The 21,398-nt window shown below is 38.4% G+C and overlaps 1 protein-coding gene across 5 annotated transcripts in view; it reads right to left on the bottom strand.

Annotated features, from left to right (window-relative positions):
- PRCP (prolylcarboxypeptidase) overlaps positions 1 to 21,398 on the bottom strand; it is an 86,159-nt gene that overhangs the window by 26,569 nt on the left and 38,192 nt on the right. For all 5 annotated transcript variants that reach the window (XM_061406136.1, XM_061406135.1, XM_061406138.1 and 2 more), the window contains exons 3-7: positions 17,612 to 17,752; positions 9,397 to 9,498; positions 3,690 to 3,871; positions 3,279 to 3,436; positions 2,356 to 2,528 (exon numbers count right to left, since the gene is read on the bottom strand). In XM_061406136.1, the coding sequence (XP_061262120.1) occupies positions 2,356 to 2,528; positions 3,279 to 3,436; positions 3,690 to 3,871; positions 9,397 to 9,498; positions 17,612 to 17,752 (756 nt within the window). The remainder of the gene's footprint in view (positions 1 to 2,355; positions 2,529 to 3,278; positions 3,437 to 3,689; positions 3,872 to 9,396; positions 9,499 to 17,611; positions 17,753 to 21,398) is intronic.

Below are 21,398 nucleotides of genomic sequence, written 5' to 3'. Positions count from 1 at the left end.
AGCAGGAAATAGATTTATAAACAATCAAGAGTTCCTTAATAAGTCAAAAGAAAGGATAAAGTTGGTAACAAAACAAAAACAAAAAAAACTTAAGGAAATGACAAGAACAAGTCCTAGATAAATGAAGTAAAAGGTGATTATGAGGCAAAGGCACAAAGTTACTTTGCCTTAAAACTAAACTTTTAAAATATATATATGTACACAAAAGATAAAAAAGACTGTGCTAAATCAAAAACACATGACAAAATATTTGAGATATACTCCACCACTTTTGAGTGATTACTTAGGAGAGACAAAAGACAAGACTATATATTTACAGTTAAGATTCAACAGCAAAATATCTCAAAAGGAATATTAAAGATGCACAGACAAAACCAGTTAGGCTGTTTACTGTTCCAAATCATTAATGAACATTAAAAAGATGTATTCCTCTGGAACTTTTCCTAAGCTGGGTCAGCAAACTACAGGCCCCAGGCCAAAGCCAGCCACTGCCTGTTTTATAAATACTGCTGGAACATAGCCGTCCTCATTCATTTAAATATTGTCTACAGTCACTTTCTTGCCAAAGCTACAAAGCTGAGTAGCTGTCACAGAAACTATACAGCTCACAAAGCCTAAAATATTTACTATCTAGTCCTTTACAGATAAAGTTTGCCAACCCCTATTCTAAATAACAAAGGAAGTCCCCATATGTTTTTATCATCTGACAACTCATTCTCCAAATGGGCATAAAGATCTAAGTATAATTCTCACTCTGTACACAGAGTATAAAGTTAAGTCTGATAGTTGTCACACTGCGGGCAGCAATCTACCCAACTCTTCCCTCAAGTTTTCCATTAATAGTTCAATGCAATACATGAGAAGATCTGGGCTCTGAACAACAGTAGACTCGCATTCAAAACCACTTTCACTGCCTCTTTGTAGAGCTTAAATTTCCTCTCCATAAAACTGGAATTATAACTCTTGACTGTGGGGATTAAATGAGATAGTATATATGAAAGTGCTTTATAAATATAAAATAATACAGAAAGATAAGACGTTATTAGCACCTATACATTTATGGAGACTAATGGTTTCAGATTTAGTTTTTTCTCATTATTTTGATTTAGGTTTTCTTACCATGTGAGAGAGATCTACTCTTTAAAATAATTTTGTAGTGTCAAAATTCAATTTAATTCAAATACACATTTACCTCTGGCTCACTGTGTGCAAGATACCGACAGGCCATTGTACTTTTTAGATGAAGAAAAATATCTCTAGTAGCAAATGATCTTGGTTCATTTGGGTTACAAAGTTTTAAGCAAGGTGGGCATTTAATAATTCAAAAGAACAGCTAAATTAAAATTGCTTTTGAAATCTGGTTCTTACATTACCAATTCTCTACACATTTACAGCACTCGTTCTAGCTGTAGAATCTGTTATATTCTCTGAATTTAATAACCATCAAGTTGGCCAGCCTTTGTTTCTAAAACTATGAGGAATGCTCTTTACAAAGGAATGCTTAACAAGAATACATAAAATAAAGAATTCTGGCACGAAAAGAACTTTAAATTTTATTGTGTAATGTTTCTTTAAATTTTCCAGAGCGTTTTCACATCCAGTATTTTATTTGATCCTCAGCACAACCCTACTGAGAATGTAAGTATCATTATCCTATTCTACAGAGGAAGACACGGAAGCCTAAGAAGAGGAGAGACTTGCCAAAGACCACACAGCTGGTAGAGGGTAGCTCTGGATAAGGATCCAGAGTCAGCACTCTTTGTGCTCCACCTTGCTATATGTATGCAGCCTTTATGATGTCTCTAGTACTTAGAATACATTTAGCAGTTGACTGAATCACAGCACCACGATAGCAGCTGCCATTCATCAAGCGCTGACCATGTATTACATATAGCTCTATGTGACTCACACATACGAATTCTATGTATGAAGTATACAGCACAGAATTGGGCACACAGTAACTATTCTATTAACAGCAACTATTGGTTTATTTCTAAGAGTTAGTTTTTAGTTCTAAGAGTTGTAATTCATACAACTCTGTAATCTCTGCATTTTATCTCCATTATTAAAATGAGGAAACAAGTTCAGAAGAGCTAGGTAACACGTCCAAGTTTGAGTAAAGCCAGGATTCCTACCCAGGTTTGAGATTCGACTAATTTCAGAGTCCCCTTGTCACTGGGACTTCCTCTGATGCTGAAAGTCAGAGAATGCACCAAAAAAAAAAAAGAGAGAGAGAGGCAGGGCGAGGGGGTGCGGGGGCAGGGGGAGGGGCGTTGGGGGAGGGGTTGGAGGGGTAGGCCCGGTGAAGAGAGAGAAGTATGCTATTAAAAGTGATGAAGGATATCTTCCTGTTACCTTGACAGGCCAAGCAGGCAAAGGCTGTAAAAAGTTGGACTCGTAAGGGTAGTCCACCATCGCCACATTCACCCAGGTTTCAGAGATCCAGTCTTTCAAACGCTGAACATCCTGCGATTTTGTTAACGGAGTGCACAAGTGAAGGGCTTCAGAAAGCCAACGCAAGCCAGGGCCTGAGAATAGAGTCACATTGTTGGAATCTAAAAAGCACTGCTCAACAGAAGGGTTTTACAGATCATTTATCCTTCACCTGTGTTTTAGAAAACTCAGTCTCCTATGCAGTTTCTCCAAAAAGGCTTTTTCAACATGCAACAAAATATCTTTAGAACAACTGGTTAATCTCATGATAGATAAGTTGCCTATCTTCGTGGGGCTTACCAGAGTTAGTATTCTCAATCACTGTCATTTCTAAATAAACAAATGAAATACTATAGAGCAAGGAGAATGCATAAACTACACCTAAATAAAACAAATGGATTTATCTCACAGTGTTGAGTAAAAGACAGCAGAGACAAAAAATACATACTATGCAATTCCAATTATTAAAAAATTCAAGAGTAAGCAAAGTTAATTTATGGTTCTAGAATTCAGGATAGCAACTGGTTTGATAAGCACAGAGGTAGTATCTGCTAAGTGCCAGAGGGGATTTGGGGGTGGGGGTGGAGAGGGATTTCCTGATCTGCATGCTGAATATACTATGTATTCACTTTGCAAAAATTCACCAAGCTGTATATTTTGATTTGTGTACTTTTCTATGTTATACTTAAATATGTAAAGTGAAATAAAAGAAAGTATTAGTCGTTCAGTCATGTATGTTATATTTAAATAAAAAGTTTACTGAAAAAGTGGAAAGTGTTAGATTTAGCACTTAAAAGGTATAAAAAAAACCAAAACATGATTCCACTCTCTTAATTAAAGCTTACCCTTTTTTGCAAGTCGATTAATGGCATCCCAGGACCTGCGGATACTCTCTGAACAATTTGGGCCACTTTGGCTAAAATCTGTAGTTACAATCTTCATAAATATGTCACAAGGCACCAGATCATTAAACTGCCAGATGGGGGCAGAGGATGCAAGAGCTCTAAATGGTAAGAAGACCAAAAGAAAGAGAAAAGAAAAAAATGTAACTCACAGAATTCAAGTTTTAAAATTGAAACTGATACTGAACAAGAGTGGTGAGAAATATCTACAACTCTTAGTGAAATAGAAATCAGAAATCTCAGTACAATAGAATATGTTTTACCTTCCCCCCGCCACACCCCCACCAAAAAACACTCTATGTTCGCTTTGCCAATCATTAAGAAAGTGCTCACATCCAACATAAATGCATTTACCCAACCACCAAATGAGGATACTTCATCCTGAACCAGGCTGCAAGCATGCCACCATAAGAGCCCCCTAGGGCAATGACAGGTTGATTTCTAGCTCCTGGGATTGTTCTTTGCAAGTATCTGATTAACTTTGCAAAATCAGCCAGAGCTTGTTCTGTTGTCAGAAAATTCAAGTGTCTGGAATCCTAAAGAAAAATAACAAAGAACATCGGTATAAATGTGCACATAATAGCAGCTTAGGCATAACATAGATCCAGAAAAAAGCCAGATAAGCTTTTCTCCAAATAGAATTTCTAGGCAACGGAGTTAAAACACCCAGTTAAAGCATTAGCACTGCTAATTTAAATTGATGGAAAACTGATTTTAAGTTTGTGGGAAGAAAATAATGTATTTTTGCATTCAAATGTAATTTCTATTAAATGCTATTTACCAAAGACTTTGCTGAGGTAGTAGAAACAACAGAGACAAACCATAAGTAACATTTAACAACAGATGTGATAGCATACAATACTAATATTAACAGACAACTATTATAGTTTTGATTTCAAATCTTGAAACATTTACAAAGGCTACCATATAAAGCAAAGGTAAACTAAATCCTGTGAAAAATGGAAGTAAGAATCATCAGTAAAAATAAAACATCCTTCCTCATCAGAAAGATTATTATGTCTGATATACCAGCAACTGGAACAAGTCAGCCTGTCTGTTGTACAACTATAAAATTGGAGTTAAGGAAAAAAACCCAACATATGGAACAGCCTTTTTCAGACACTGGAAAAGCAACACAAGACTTTGATTCCTGAGAAAAGAATGTTGTTCAGTCGCCAAGTTGTGTCCGACTCTTCACAACCCCATGCACTGCAGCACACGAGGCCTCCCTATCCCTCACCATCTCCCCGAGTTTGCCCAAATTCATGTCCATTGAATCAGTGATGTCATCCAACTATCTGATCCTCTGTCACCCTCTTTTCCTTATGCCTTCAATCTTTCCCAGCATCAGGGTCTTTCCCAATGAGTCAGCTGTTTGCATCAGGTAGCCAAAGGACTGGAGTTTCAGCTTCAACATCAGTCTTTCCAAAGAGTATTCAGGGTTCACATCCTTTAAGATTGATTGGTTTGATCTCCTTCCTTTACAAGGGACTCTCAAGAGTCTTCTCCAGCACACAGTTCAAAAGCATCAATTGTCTGGCTTTTTTAAAGTCTAGCTCTCACATCTGTACGTGACTACTGGAAACATCATAGCCGTGACTTACTTAGTAAGTAAGTTCCATGATCATCTAGTTATCTGCCTAGGGAGAATTTCCTCACTGCAGTGTAGGAAGGTGGAACTCAAATGGAGTCCTGCTAAGCTGAGAAGATTAAAGAAGAGTCTCCTTTTAAAAGGTGAAGCCTTTTCATGTGTTTGTTAGCCATCTGTATGTCTTCTTTGGAGAAATGTCTGTTTAGTTCTTTGGCCCATTTTTTGACTGGGTCATTTATTTTTCTGGAGTTGAGCTGTAGGAGTTGCTTGTATATTTTTGAGATTAGTTGTTTGTCCGTTGCTTCATTTGCTATTATTTTCTCCCATTCTGAAGGCTGCCTTTTCACCTTGCTAATAGTTTCCTTTGTTGTGCAGAAGCTTTTAAGTTTAATTAGGTCCCATTTGTTTATTTTTGCTTTTATTTCCAATATTCTGGGAGGTGGGTCATAGAGGATCCTGCTGTGATATATGTCAGAGAGTGTTTTGCCTATGTTCTCCTCTAGGAGTTTTATAGTTTCTGGTCTTACGTTTAGATCTTTAATCCATTTTGAGTTTATTTTTGTGTATGGTGTTAGAAAGTGTTCTAGTTTCATTCTTTTACAAGTGGTTGACCAGTTTTCCCAGCACCACTTGTTAAAGAGATTGTCTTTAATCCATTGTATATTCTTGCCTCCTTTGTCAAAGATAAGGTGTCCATATGTGCGTGGATTTATCTCTGGGCTTTCTATTTTGTTCCATTGATCTATATTTCTGTCTTTGTGCCAGTACCATACTGTCTTGATAACTGTGGCTTTGTAGTAGAGCCTGAAGTCAGGTAGGTTGATTCCTCCAGTTCCATTCTTCTTTCTCAAGATAGCTTTGGCTATTCGAGGTTTTTTGTATTTCCATACAAAGTATGAAATTATTTGTTCTAGCTCTGTGAAGAATACTGTTGGTAGCTTGATAGGGATTGCATTGAATCTATAAATTGCTTTGGGTAGTATACTCATTTTCACTATATTGATTCTTCCAATCCATGAACATGGTATATTTCTCCATCTATTAGTGTCCTCTTTGATTTCTTTCACCAGTGTTTTATAGTTTTCTATATATAGGTCTTTAGTTTCTTTAGGTAGATATCACTCATTATCAGAGAAATGCAAATCAAAACCACTATGAGGTACGATTTCACGCCAGTCAGAATGGCTGCGATCCAAAAGTCTACAAGCAATAAATGCTGGAGAGGGTGTGAAGAAAAGGGAACCCTCTTACACTGTTGGTGGGAATGCAAACTAGTACAGCCACTATGGAGAACAGTGTGGAGATTCCTTAAAAAACTGAAAATAGAACTGCCTTATGATCCAGCAATCCCACTGCTGGGCATACACACGGAGGAAACCAGAAGGGAAAGAGACACATGTACCCCAATGTTCATCACAGCACTGTTTATAATAGCCAGGACATGGAAGCAACCTAGATGCCCATCAGCAGATGAATGGATAAGAAAGCTGTGGTACATATACACAATGGTGTATTACTCAGCCATTAAAAAGAATACATTTGAATCAGTTCTAATGAGGTGGATGAAACTGGAGCCTATTATACAGAGTGAAGTAAGCCAGAAAGAAAAACACCAATACAGTATACTAACGCATATATATGGAATTTAGAAAGATGGTATTAATAACCCTGTGTACGAGACAGCAAAAGAGACACTGATGTATAGATCAGTCTTATGGACTCTGTGGGAGAGGGAGAGGGCGGGGAGATTTGGGAGAATGGCATTGAAACATGTATAATATCATGTATGAAACAAGTCGCCAGTCCAGGTTTGATGCACGATACTGGATGCTTGGGGCTGGTGCACTGGGACGACCCAGAGGGAGGGTATGGGGAGGGAGGAGGGAGGAGGGTTCTGGATGGGGAACACAGGTATACCTGTGGCGGATTCATTTCGATATTTGGCAAAACTAATACAATATTGTAAAGTTTAAAAATAAAAAAAAATTTAAAAAAAAAAAAAAAAGGTGAAGCCTAATTCTTCCCCCTTTGAACTTGGTCTGGACTTAGTGACTTGGTTCTAACACAAATAGAATGTGGCAGAAATGATATATAACTTCCAAAGTCTGGTCATAAAAAGCATTGCAGGTGGACTACCCTGGTGGTCCACTGGGTAAGACTTCACCTTCCAAAGCAGGAGATGTGGGTTTGATCTCTGCTTGGGGAGCTAAGAGCCCACGTGTGCATGCATAAGTCGCTTCAGCTGTGTCTGACTTTTTGTGACCCTGTGAACTGTAGCCCACATGACTTGTGGCCTAAACACCAGAACATAATAGAGAAGCAATATTATAATAAATTCAATAAAGACAAAAAAAAAAAAAGCACTGCAGTTTCCACCTTGCTCTCTTGGATGGCCAACTTTGAGGGAAGCTAGCTGTCATGTCATGAAGCCACTAAAGTAGGCCTTTGGAAAAACCCAAGAGAGGACAAACTAAAGCATCTTGCTAACACCCAGCACCAATTTGTCACTCATGTGGATCTTCCACATAAGTAGAGAGGGTCCTCTAGCCTCAGTCAAGCCTTCAGGTGACTGAAGCACTAAATGACGTCTTAACCTCATGAGATCCCCTGAAACAGAACCAGCTAGTTGAGTCACTCCAAATTCCTTACCCACAGGAACTGGAAAATAATAAACGTTTATTATTGTTTTAAGCCACTAAAATTTGAGGTAAATTGTCATGTACCAACAGATAACTAACACACCCACATATCCATATCAGACCATCCTATTTAACCTTCATATTTTGGTCTCACCACTCTGACTACTCCCATCACCTGGTATATTTTGAAACCACAGAGGCCCATCTTTTCTCTCTCCTGTACATGTCACTTACTCCTTTAACCTTTCCTCTTATCCAAGATGTATGCTCTCTGACTTCTTAACTTCTCTCTCATGGTCTGTCACTATTCTTTACTTTCAGTTTTCATGGCACGATGTATAGTTGAGTGTGGTTTTTTCCCAATCTTATGCATTTACAATATTCCCCCATGCTACTGACAAATTCTGAGAGCACATGAAGGGAAGGAAGCATAGCATAGAGAGCCCTCACCTCCTTTTTCCTAGCAGAGTATGGACCACAGGGAACTAGGAAAGAAGGTTGTGTTTTTATCTGCAACAAACTACTTTCCAATGGTTTCAAAACCTGTCAACTTCCCTAATCAGATAATTATGCAAAATAATAAACTAAAGAATAGTTTCCTATGCAACCTAACAAATATCAGCAAATCACTCTGGTTTTCATTTACAACACAAGAACTTTTTATTTATTTATTTATAATATAAGATAATAAAATTTCTGAAAATAAAAAGTTCTTTCAAAACAGGAAGCCTAGAAAATGACTGACCCAAGTTCCTCTAACTCAGATTTCTCCAAAATCATGGTATGGGAATTTCCCTGGTTGTCCATTCACCTTTCAAAGTAGGGTGTACAGGTTCGATCCCTGGTCAGGGAACTAAGATCCCACATGAATTAGGGCCAAAAATGTCAAAACATAAAACAGAAGTAGTGTTGTAAGAAATTCAATTGAAGACAAAAAAAAAAAAGTGATCCACATTAAAAAAAAAAAAAGAAAGAAATCTTTTTTAAAAAATGCCTGGTATGTGTATAAAGGTGGTATACATCATGATCCTAGGTAGTGCACAAACATTTTTAATTTAATACTTGTTTTATTTCAATATAACTTAGAAAAAATAGTACTTAAAGCCTTTATTAAGAAAGTACTAAGTTTGAAAAGTGAGTTACTAGAAGAAAAATAGTGAATAATACAGATGGCAAACCCATATAGTCAGAAACACAAGGGTAGTACACAAGTGACTCAGCTGAGGAAACAGCACCTTGGTTTATTAAAGTGCAGATCTGCGGCCAAGGCCAAAGTTCCTTGAGAGAAAAGAAAGGCCAGGAGGGAATCTAGTGACTAGCTGACCTCTCTGAATCATAGAGATGATCTGAACTTATTTTATTGAAAAACACCTTACTAAACAAGTATTTGTGCACTCCTAACATTTCTTTCCAGTGATAGACCCAATAATTTACATATATAATTTATAAAGAGGATTATTTACTGGTATTTTTAAACAATGAAAAGTTCCCTCCAATCTCCACATTCTTAGATTATGGTTTACCTGGCAAAGGCTAGCCTCATCACATTGAGTTAAAGACTGATCAATACTATAAAAATGGTAATAATACGATTTTTTAAATAATTTTTAAAATAATATGATTATTTAAATATAATATGATTTTTTAAATTGAGGCTTTAAAATTACGTATGAAATTATATATGAAAAGGTTTCAAATTATATATGAAAAGGTTAATATGTTAACCTTTTAAAAGTAACTGAAATTTCAGGCAGTTCAAGTTAAAGATATCATTTTTCTTACAGTGGAACATGTAATTAGAAAATGTTCTAAATTTAAAAGACACACTTACCGAGAAGGAGTCAGCACCAAAGGGTAGGGACTCTCCATAGTACCGATGTTCAGCAAACACCAACATGGCTTTCATTTCCTCAGCTATGTCCCACATGAACCCCTAGAAGGCATTTACAAATTCACAGGGTAAAATTAGGATGTGGAAAAAGTCTTAATTTTTTTTGCGACTCATAAGAAATGGATGTTAAACCATACCAAAAAGAGTTCTCTGAGAATCTGGACAATTTATATTTGTGCTACAGATAAATGATATAACTGTTTCATTGTTGCACATCTATCTCACACTGTATCAGAATGAAACAATTCAAAATAAGACCACATTGCACAACTACCAATCATTCCAACTCTCCTTATTCTGACACCCTAGTCTGGGAATCAACATTATGTATAAAATAGCCTTCAAATTGCACTGTGTCCCAAAGAATCTAGGGAAGAGCAGGATAACTAAGCTATCTGCCTACTCACAAATAACTTTTATTTATAACAGAAAAGACAACAGTACAAATAAACATACTGGATTCCCCTGGGTTTAGTATTAACTGAGTGCTTACAATTCATTAAATACCATTCTAAGCACTTTATATGTATCAATTCACTTAATTATCATGACAATCTAAGAGATAGGTACTTTGATTATTAATCTTATTTACATGAAGATAAATAGTAGCTAACAACAGCTAGTATTAATTGAGTGCTTCAGTTCAGTTCAGTCGCTCAGTCATGTCCGACTCTTTGCGACCCCATGAATCACAGCACGCCAGGCCTCCCTGTCCATCACCAACTCCCGGAGTTCACTCAGACTAATGTCCAGTGAGTCAGTGATGCCATCCAGCCATCTCATCCTCTGTCATCCCCTTCTCCTCCTGCCCCCAACCCCTCCCAGCATCAGAGTCTTCCCATCCTCCCTCATCAGAAGACGTGATGAGGTGGCCAAAGTACTGGAGTTTCAGCTTTAGCATCATTCCTTCCAAACAAATCCCAGGGCTGATCTCCTTCAGAATGGACTGGTTGGATCTCCTTGCAGTCCAAGGGACTCTCAAGAGTCTTCTCCAACACCACAGTTCAAAAGCATCAATTCTTCGGCGCTCAGCCTTCTGCACAGTCCAACTCTCACATCCATACATGACCACAGGAAAAACCATAGCCTTGACTAGACGGACCTTTGTTGGCAAAGTAATGTCTCTGCTTTTGAATATGCTATCTAGGTTGGTCATAACTTTCCTTCCAAGGAGTAAGCGTCTTTTAATTTCATGGCTGCAGTCACCATCTGCAGTGATTTTGGAGCCCCAAAAAATAAAGTCTGACACTGTTTCCACTGTTTCCCCATCTATTTCCCATGAAGTGATGGAACCGGATGCCATGATCTTCGTTTTCTGAATGTCAAGCTTTAAGCCAACTTTTTCACTCTCCACTTTCACTTTTATCAAGAGGCTTTTTAGTTCCTCTTCACTTTGTGCCATAAGGGTGATGTCATCTGCATATCTGAGGTTATTGATATTTCTCCTGGCAATCTTGATTCCAGCTTGTGCTTTTTCCAATCCAGCGTTTCTCATGATGTACTCTGCATATAAGTTAAATAAGCAGGGTGACAATATACAGCCCTGACGTACTCCTTTTCCTATTTGGAACCAGTCTGTTGTTCCATGTCCAGTTCTAACTGTTGCTTCCTGACCTGCATACAAATTTTTCAAGAGGCAGATCAGGTGGTCTGGTATTCCCATCTCTTTCAGAATTTTGCACAATTTATTGTGATCCACACAGTCAAAGGCTTTGGCATAGTCAATAAAGCAGAAATAGATGTTTTTCTGGAACTCTCTTGCTTTTTCCATGATCCAGTGGATGTTGGCAATTTGATCTCTGGTTCCTCTGCCTTTTCTAAAGCCAGCTTGAACATCTGGAAGTTCACGGTTCACATATTGCTGAAGCCTGGCTTGGAGAATTTTGAGCATTACTTTACTAGTGTGTGAGATGAGTGCAATTGTGTGGTAGTTTGAGCATTCTTTGGTATTGCCTTTCTTTGGGATTGGAATGAAAACTGACCTTTTCCAGTCCTGTGGCCACTGCTGAGTTTTCCAAATTCGCTGGCATATTGAGTGCAGCACTTTCACAGCATCATCTTTCAGGATTTGAAATAGCTCAACTGGAATTCCATCACCTCCACTAGCTTTGTTCATAGTAATGCTTTCTAAGGCCCACTTGACTTCACATTCCAGGATGTTTGGCTCTAGGTCAGTGATCACACCATCGTGATTATCTGGGTCGTGAAGATCTTTTTTGTACAGTTCTTTTGTATATTCTTGCCATCTCTTCTTAGTATCTTCTGCTTCTGTTAGGTCCATATCATTTCTGTCCTTTATCAAGCCCATCTTTGCATGAAATGTTCCCTTGGTATCTCTGATTTTCTTGAAGAGATCTCTAATCTTTCCCATTCTGTTGTTTTAATTGAGTGCTTACAACTCATTAAAAACCATTCTAAACACATAACATATATTAATTCACTTAGTTATCATAACAATCTAAAAGATAGGCACTTTGATTACCTCTACTTTACAGGCAAGGACACAGTTTAAAAAACCTGTGACAGTCACAGAGCAAGAAAGTGGCAGAGCCAACATTCAAGCACACGCCACCTAGCTCCAGAATACAATCATCAAGTGCAAACCTCCTTATTTCGACACATAATGCTGGTCACTAATCAACGGCTGCAATTTTTTCACTTACCTAAAGTTATGACCTCAGAATCCTTCTTAACAAAGCATTCTAGGTGGCCAACATCAATTAACTAGATTGAGATTTGCTGCTGTTATTTAGTCTTTTCCAACCCCATGGACTGTAGCCCACCAAGCTCCTCTACCCATGGGATTTCCCAGGCAAGAACACAGGAGAGGTTTGCCATTTCCTTCTCCAGGGGATCTTCCAGACTGAGGGATTGAACCCACATTTCCTGCACTGGCAGGCAGATTCTTCACTACTAAGCCACCATGGAAGTCCCAGATTTAGATTTAGCATAGATTACAACTGCTTGTCATTCCTAGTGCACATTATTCCTTTTTAATGAGCTCTTATTCCTTTACAAAGACTGAGTGAAAGTGTTAAGTCACCCAGTTGGGTCCAACTCTTTATGATCCCATGGACTGTAGCCGACCAGGCTCCTCTGTTCATGGAATTCTCCAGGCAAGAATCCTGGAGTGCGCTGCCATTCCCTTCTCCAGGCGATCTACCCAACCAAGGGATCAAACCTGGGTCTTCTGCATTGCAGATAGATTCTGCACCACTGAGCCCCCTGTGAAGATCCTAACAAAGACTAAGACAAATTTTTTCTTTACCTTGACCAATAAATGAACAATGAAGAGAGCTGTATGCACGTGAGGACGGAGACTTTAACCTGTTATTTGTGATGGTTTCAATAAGACCATTTTCTCTCTTAACACCTTGCTCATTCCCTACCCCTGCCATGTATCTACAGACACTGTACCCCAGCTCAAGATACTCTCCTCTGCCTGCCCTCTTGATGACTTGCTTATCACACCCTCCTATAATACCACTCTCAACAGGTATGGATCTCTATTACTTTGTTGCAACATTTGCTTATCTATGTCTGACCCTACCAGAGTATGAGTTTCTTAACAGTAAGGATCATCCATCAAAGTAATCAGAAGAGTTGACCTCAGGTTTTGAGAGGAAGGAAATGTATTAATCTGGATGCGAGCTACCCCACGTCCAAGGTCAGGAGCAGCAGCCATGAGGAGCTACCCCATGTCCAAGGTAAGGAGCAGTGGCTGCACTTTGCTGGAGCAGCTGTGAAGAGATACCCCACGTCCAAGGTAAGAGAAACCCAAGTAAGACGGTAGGCACTCAGAGAGGGCATCAGAGGGCAGACAGACTGAAACCACAATCACAGACAACTAGCCAGTCTGATCACATGGCCACAGCCTTGTCTAACTCAATGAAACTAAGCCATGCCATGGGGGGCCACTCAAGATGGACGGGTCATGGTGGAGAGGTCTGACAGAATGTGGTCCACTGGAGAAGGGAATGGCAAACCACTTCAGTATTCTTGCCTTGAGAACCCCATGAACAGTATGAAAAGGCAAAAAGATAGGACACTAAAAGATGAACTCCTCAGGTCAGTAGGTGCCCAATATGCTACTGGAGATCAGTGGAGAAATAACTCCAGAAAGAATGAAGAGACAGAGACAAAGCAAAAACAACACCCAGTTGTGGATGTGACTGGTGATGGAAGCAAGGTCTGATGTTGTAAAGAGCAATATTGCATAGAAACCTGGAATGCTGGGTCCATGAATCAAGGCAAATTGGAAGTGGTCAAACAGGAGATGGCAAGAGTGAATGTTGACATTCTAGGAATCAGTGAACTAAAATTGACTGGAATGGATTAATTTAACTCAGATGACCATTATATCTCCTACTGTGGGCAGGAATCCCTTAGAAGAAATGCAGTAGCCATCATGGTCAACAAAAGAGTCCGAAATCCAGTATTTGGATGCAATCTCCAAAACTACAGAATGATCTCTGTTCATTTCCAAGGCAAACCATTCAATATCACGGTGATCCAAGCCTATGCCCCAACCAGTAACGCTGAAAAAGCTGAAATTGAACGGTTCTATGAAGACCTACAAGACCTTTTAGAACTAACACCCCCAAAAGATGTCCTTTTCATTACAGAGGACTGGAATGCAACGTAGGAAGTAAAGAAACACTTGGAGTAACAGGCAAATTTGGCCTTGGAGTACAGAATGAAGCAGGGCAAAGACTAATAGGAGTTTTGCCAAGAGAATGCACTGGTCATAGCAAATACCCTCTTCCAACAACACAAGAGAAGAATCTACACATGGACATCACCAGATGGCCAACACCAAAATCAGATTGATTATATTCTTTGCAGCCACAGATGGAGAAGCTCTATAGAGTCAACAAAAACAAGACCAGGAGCTGACCGTGGCTCAGATCATGAACTCCTTATTGCCAAATTCAGACTTAAATTGAAGAAAGTGGGGAAAACCACTAGACCATTCAGGTATGACCTAAATCAAATCCCTTATGATTATACAGTGGAAGTGAGAAATAGATTTAAGGGACTAGATCTGATAGACAGAGTGCCTGATGAACTATGGATGGAGTTCATGACACTGTACAGGAGACAGAGATCAAGACCATTCCCATGGAAAAGAAACGCAAAAAAGCAAAATGGCTGTCTGGGGAGGCCTTACAAATAGCTGTGAAAAGAAGAGAAGAAAAAAGTAAAAGAGAAAAGGAAAGATACAAGCATCTGAATGCAGAGTTCCAAAGAATAGCAAGAAGAGATAAGAAAGCCTTCCTCAGCGATCAATGCAAAGAAATAGAGGAAAGCAATAGAATGGGAAAAACTAGAGATCTCTTCAAGAAAATTAGAGATACCAAGGGAACATTTCGTGCAAATATGGGCTCAATAAAGGAAAGAAATGGTATGGACCTAACAGAAGCAGAAGATATTAAGAAGAGGTGGCAAGAATACACAGAAGAACTGTACAAAAAAGATCTTCACGACCCAGATAATCACGATGGTGTGATCACTGACCTAGAGCCAGACATCCTGGAATGTGAAGTCAAGTGGGCCTTAGAAAGCATCACTACGAACAAAGCTAGTGGAGGTGATGGAATTCCAGTGGAGCTATTTCAAATCCTGAAAGATGATGCTGTGAAAGTGCTGCACTCAATATGCCAGTGAATTTGGAAAACTCAGCAGTGGCCACAGGACTGGAAAAGGTCAGTTTTCATTCCAATCCCAAAGAAAGGCAATGCCAAAGAATGCTCAAACTACCACACAATTGCACTCATCTCACACACTAGTAAAGTAATGCTCAAAATTCTCCAAGCCAGGCTTCAGCAATACGTGAACCATGAGCTTCCAGATGTTCAAGCTGGTTTTAGAAAAGGCAGAGAAACGAGAGATCAAATTGCCAACATCCGCTGGATCATGGAAAAAGCAAGAGAGTTCCAGAAAAAACATCTATTTATGCTTTATTGACTATGCCAAAGCCTTTGACTGTGTGGATCACAATAAACTGTGGAAAATTCTTCAAGAGATGGGCATACCAGACCACCTGACCTGCCTCTTGAGAAACCTGTATGCAGGTCAGGAAGCAACAGTTAGAACTGGACATGGAACAGACTGGTTCGAAATAGGAAAAGGAGTACTGACGTATAGGGCTGTATATTGTCACCCTGCTTATTTAACTTATATGCAGAGTACATCATGAGAAACACTGGGCTGGAAGAAGCACAAGCTGGAATCAAGATCACCAGAAGAAACATCAATAACCTCAGATATGCAGATGACACTACCCTTATGGCAGAAAGTGAAGAGGAACTAAAGAGCCTCTTAATGAAGGTGAAAGATGAGAATGAAAAAGTTGGCTTAAGGCTCAACACTCAGAAAACTAAGATCATGGTATCTGGTCCCATCACTTCATGGCAAATAGATGGCAAATTTATTTTTTGGGGCTCCAAAATCACTGCAGATGGTGATTGCAGCCATGAAATTAAAAGACACTTACTCCTTGGAAGGAAAGTTATCACCAACCTAGACAGCATATTAAAAAGCAGAGACATTACTTTGCAACAAAGGTCTGTCTAGTCAAGGCTATGGTTTTTCCAGTAGTCATGCATGGATGTTAGAGTTGGACCATAAAGAAAGCTGAGTGCTGAAGAATTGATGCTTTTGAATTGTCATGTTGGAGAAGACCCGTTGCCTTGGCATAAAAGAGCAATTGCACAAGGAAGTGAAAGGGAGACAAGGCAGCCTCAGTTGTTTCACAGAATTACAGAGCAGGAATCTGATGGAAAATAAATTCTGATTTTATCTGTCACTCATCTAAGAGAAATAGATATCTAGGAAATCAGTTCTTAGGGAATTATTTTATTTTCAACTAACATATTTAGACTAATAACATCCTAAGGATTGTTATTCCCAAGGAAATAATTAGAAATATGGAATACAATAATACAACATAATTGGGTTCATATCTTTGCTTTTAATGTAGTTCAGTTCAACATTTACTAAGACCTTCTGAATACCAAGCACCATGTCAGACATTGGCAGTGGAGAAAATATGATTCAGTCCCCACCCTAAGGTAGTTCACAGACTAGCTTTCTGGTATAAAGTTGACATTTTCTAGTCTTAGTTCTCAGAGAAGGCAATGGCAACCCACTCTAGTACTCTTGCCTGGCAAATCCCATGGAGAGAGGAGCCTGGTAGGCTGCAGTCCATGGGGTCGATAGGAGTTGGACACGACTGAGCGACTTCCCTTTCACTTTTCACTTTCATCCATTGGAGAAGGAAATGGCAACCCACTCCAGTGTTCTTGCCTGGAGAATCCCAGGGATGGGGGAGCCTGGTGGGCTGCCATCTCTGGGGTCGCACAGAGTCAGACACGACTGAAGCAACTTAGCAGCAGCAGCAGTCTTAGCTCTGGCTGATTAAAAAGGAAAATTTCTTCCTTTCATGTGTCTTAATTAAGTTTTGTTAACAGATTTAAGCATTATTATAAAAGAAGATAGAATAAATAGTCAAGAGAAGCAAGCTAACAGCTACAGTATTTTTTTTCCTCACAAATATAAGAAAAATAGTACAACAGGAAAGCTAAAATAAATCTACCTTCGTCCATTCCTATTTGAAAATCAAACTTGCATTTTTTTTTCTTATTTGCACTGGCTTTGTTTAGATTTTATTAATTAATTCATTTAACAAATATTTATTGAGTAGCTGCTATATGCCTAAAACAGTCCTGGATTGAGGATACACCACTGAACAGCAAACAAAAATTCCTGCCTTTGTGTTCTCATTCTAGACTGTAATAATAACAATAAACTATATTTATTACATAGTTATGACATCCCTACTCCCATTTCTGCCATATCCTAGTTCAATTGTGAAATAAGCTGGGATATTTTTTCATCTTTTAAAATTCAGTTGTCCAAAAATAGTATCATATTTCATTCTTTTCACATGTAATTCTTTAAGGCTGAACAGGCTCATTGGATGTCTGTATTTATTCTTTTGTAAACTGCCTATTCACATACTTTTGCTGTTTCTCTATTATTTGTGAGTTTATCTTTTTTTTTTAAACTTCAGAATTATTTGGTCATATATACTACAAAAGATTTTTTTCTAGTTGATCATAATAAAAAAGAAATTGAGCACATCTGCACATACCGTGTTATTGCAAAACCAAATAATGTCCCCTTCATTACCAGTGTAGAAAAGTATGGATCCACCATCTTCCTTCCAGTAGTTATCAGCTATTAGGTACCGCTGTTTAAAAGTTCTATCGATATTAAATCCAAAGTGATCAACCTATGACAAAAAAGAAACAGACGACATATTTCAAAGGAAAGTAATTAAAAACTAAAAAGTACATATATTATTCTTCCATTCAAATCAAGCTATGCTACAAAAATAAAAAAATGTCAAACCTCATTTGGTTTCATTAGTAGTAGTAATATTGATGTTATTTTGAAATCATTTTCTTCATATTTTAAGATAAAGCAATGTTATTGGTTGAGATTTTCCGTGTAAAATATACAATTATAAAATCAAGTGGCCACTTAAAAACACAATAATGTTAAAATTGAATTGGAAATAGTATATGAACTTAGCAATTTTTAAAATACAGACATTCCTTACTACTTAAATTTTCATTATTGAAACTTTCAATATTGAAATTCAAGGACTAGAAAGACCATTGAAAAGGTCTATCATCCCAATAACAATTGACATTCCAAAGGCCAGGATCTTGGTATTTCATGCTATTCAAAGGACTATCATTGGCTGAAGTTTTAATTAATTGAACATAAAACAAATGGAACATAAAAAGAATAATGACTGTAGCTAATTAAAACATTTGATTCCATATTTTAATTGATTCATGAAAATCCATTACTCCATAAGGATATCAAAAAAGAGAAAGCAAGAAAAATATTTATTCCTCACCATTTATTTATTAAGCCAACTCCTCATTTAGAAGTTGTAAATAAAAAAGCAAAGAACTCAACATTTAACTTGCCTTTCCAACAGAATCGTATTTCAGGGTACTAAATAGTCCCAATTGATGAAAAATAGCTCTGTTTTATCAAATGTCAGCTAATGCAGAAGCAATGACAGGATTAGAAAAATGGTATTTGACAAACCCTAGTGAAGTTACTGATTCAGGCAAGAATTACTAAATAGTGTTAAAAGCATTAGGAGGATGGATGATAAGAAAATGAATATTCATATTACTACCTGTCACAAGATCAGCCTATTAACCTAGTGATCAAAGTTAGCATCACTAACAGTGGTGTGAACAGGAATTATGTATTTCCTCACATTGCACAACACAAAACACATATCATCCATGATAAATTCTTGCCAAAAATGTTCAGTTTGTATCTCAGTCCAGTCTCTGTATCTAATTTCCAGTTTCTGGGAAATACAAAGGTAGAAAACCAAGCTGAACATACTCCAAAGAAGCGATCAGACAAGTTCAAAGATAAGGTATTTTATAACAAAAAGGCAAGGTAATATCTGATTAAAGGACTGTTTGTTTTAGATTACAATAAATTTTAAGGAACATAATAGTCAGATGCAATGCATGATTCCAGACTGTATCCTAGTTTGAACAAACAAGATGTAAATCACAATTTAGGGACAACTGGGTTAATTTAAATATGGACTAGGTAATATTTAAATTAACCCAGTTGTCCTAAATTGTGATTTACATCTTGTTTGTTCAAACTAGGATTTATTAACATTAATTTTGTTAGGAGTGATCATATTGTTTTGGCTACATAAGAAAAAGTTTTTCTATTTTACAGCTGTATATAAAGGATTTAGAGAGAAAATATCATGCTGTTTGTAATTTACTTGAAAACACTTCAGCTTAGGACTTCTCTGGTGGCTCAGTGGTGAAGAATCCATCTGCCAATGCAGGGGACACGGGTTTGATCCCTGGTTCAGGAAGAACCCACATGCCTCAGGACAAATACTGAGCCCACATGCCTCCAACTACTGAAACCTATGCTCAGCAATGAGAAGCCCACACACCGCAACTAAAGAATGGCCCCCACTCGCCACAACAACAGAAATGCCTGTGCACCAACAAACACCCAGCACAGCCAAATAAATGAATAAAAGTATTTAAGAAAAGAAGAAAAAAATACTTCAGCATAAAAAAAGTGAAAAGGTAAAATGGGAACTTCCTAGACTGAGCCAGCAGTTAAGACTCGCACTTCCACTGTAGGGAGCACAGGTTCAATCCCTGGTTGGGGAACTAAGATCCTGCATGCTGTAAGATGCAGCCAAAAAATACTTAAAAAAAATTTTTCTTTTTTTTTGTTAAAGTAAAGTGAATTTAAAGGAAAAAAATTTTAATCTATACTAAAAGAGACAAAAGATATTGGATACTGAGACTTGCCAGATACAATACAAATCATGTCAAAATGACACAATTTTGAGCTTAAATCGAACTTCACTAAATGAACTAACCACTTAAAAAATGCAATTGTTAAATACTATAATATGGTAAAGTTCACATACAACTATCTGAATTTAAAGAGTTACAACAGACAGAGCCCACCAAGCCTTTAGGATCACAAGGTCTGAATTCCTCAGTGCTCCGGAGGGACAGGAGTGAGAATGCAGGGTCTGGTCTGGGGCACACATAGGCTGATCCAGTGTTGCTCCAACCTCCCTGGGGCAGGAGTTGGTTCTGACCTAACCCAGACCTTGCAAGATTTCTCTAGACCATTCCAAAAGAAATGGAACTCCCTGTAACCACTCCATCTACACACACACACACACACACACACACACACGCTTCACATTCGTACCACAGGTTCCAAAATGCAAGTTTCTCAACTCTACACCTTATACACACTTCCCAATGTCCACAATCTTTACCATATATGGTCTTAAAATACAGGCTATTCTAATATAAAGACTATTTACCATTAAGTAAAATAAGCAGTTTGTATGGGGCAGGTATATAATAATGATATCCATGTGCTAAAAAAAAAAAAAAACACCCTCCTATGACATATCTTGAAGAGAGCACAGCAATCCACTCCAGTACTCTTGCCTGGAGATCCCCTGGACAGAGGAGCTTGATGAGCTCTGCTGCTGCTGCTGCTGCTGCTAAATCACTTCAGTCGTGTCTGACTCTGTGCGACCCCACAGACGGCAGCCACCAGGCTCCCCCATCCCTGGGATTCTCCAGGCAAGAATACTGGAGTGGGTTGCCATTTCCTTCTCCAATGCATGGAAGTGAAAAGTAAAAGTGAAGTTGTGTCTGACTCTTAGCAACCCCATGGACTGCAGCCCACCAGGCTCCTCTGTCCATGGGATTTTCCAAGCAAGAGTACTGGAGTGGGGTGCCATTGCCTTCTCGGCTGATGGGCTCTATAGGTTCGCAAAGAGTCAGACGTGACTGAAGCGACTTAGCAAGCACATATGACATACATTAACTCACTCAATCACTTATCCAACAAGCATCAACTGAATGGGCCAAGTACTTGTTCTAGGCCAAGAAGTAAACTGAGCAACCGGATAAAGAAGTGACTGAGCCACAGCTCCTTAATTCAACTCAAACTAATTCAACTACGCTCACTAAGACTCAAAGTAAAAAAGAGCAAGAGAAACAGACAAACAGTGAAGGAAAGATAGACAAGTGATTCCACTTGCTTCCGTTCAAATTAATATACTGTTTCTCCATGTAAGGTCCCTAGATACCAACATCAGCTTCATCTAGGAACTTGTTAAAAATACAAATTCTCTGGCCTACTTGTTAAAAATGCAAATTCCCAGGCCTACTGAATTAGAAACTGCGGGGAGTAGAACCCAGTAACTTGTGTTTTAACAAGGCCTCCGAGTAATTCTGGGGCTTCCCAGGTGGCGCTAGTGGTAAAGAACCCGCCTGCCAATGCAGGTAGACTTAAGAGACACAGGTTCGATCTCTGGGTCAGGA

The sequence above is a fragment of the Bos javanicus genome, chromosome 29, assembly GCF_032452875.1.
Source record: "Bos javanicus breed banteng chromosome 29, ARS-OSU_banteng_1.0, whole genome shotgun sequence".
In the NCBI taxonomy this organism is placed as follows: domain Eukaryota; kingdom Metazoa; phylum Chordata; class Mammalia; order Artiodactyla; family Bovidae; genus Bos; species Bos javanicus.
Note: the sequence above shows the minus strand (reverse complement) of the source record. Positions and strands in the feature narration are given on the sequence as shown.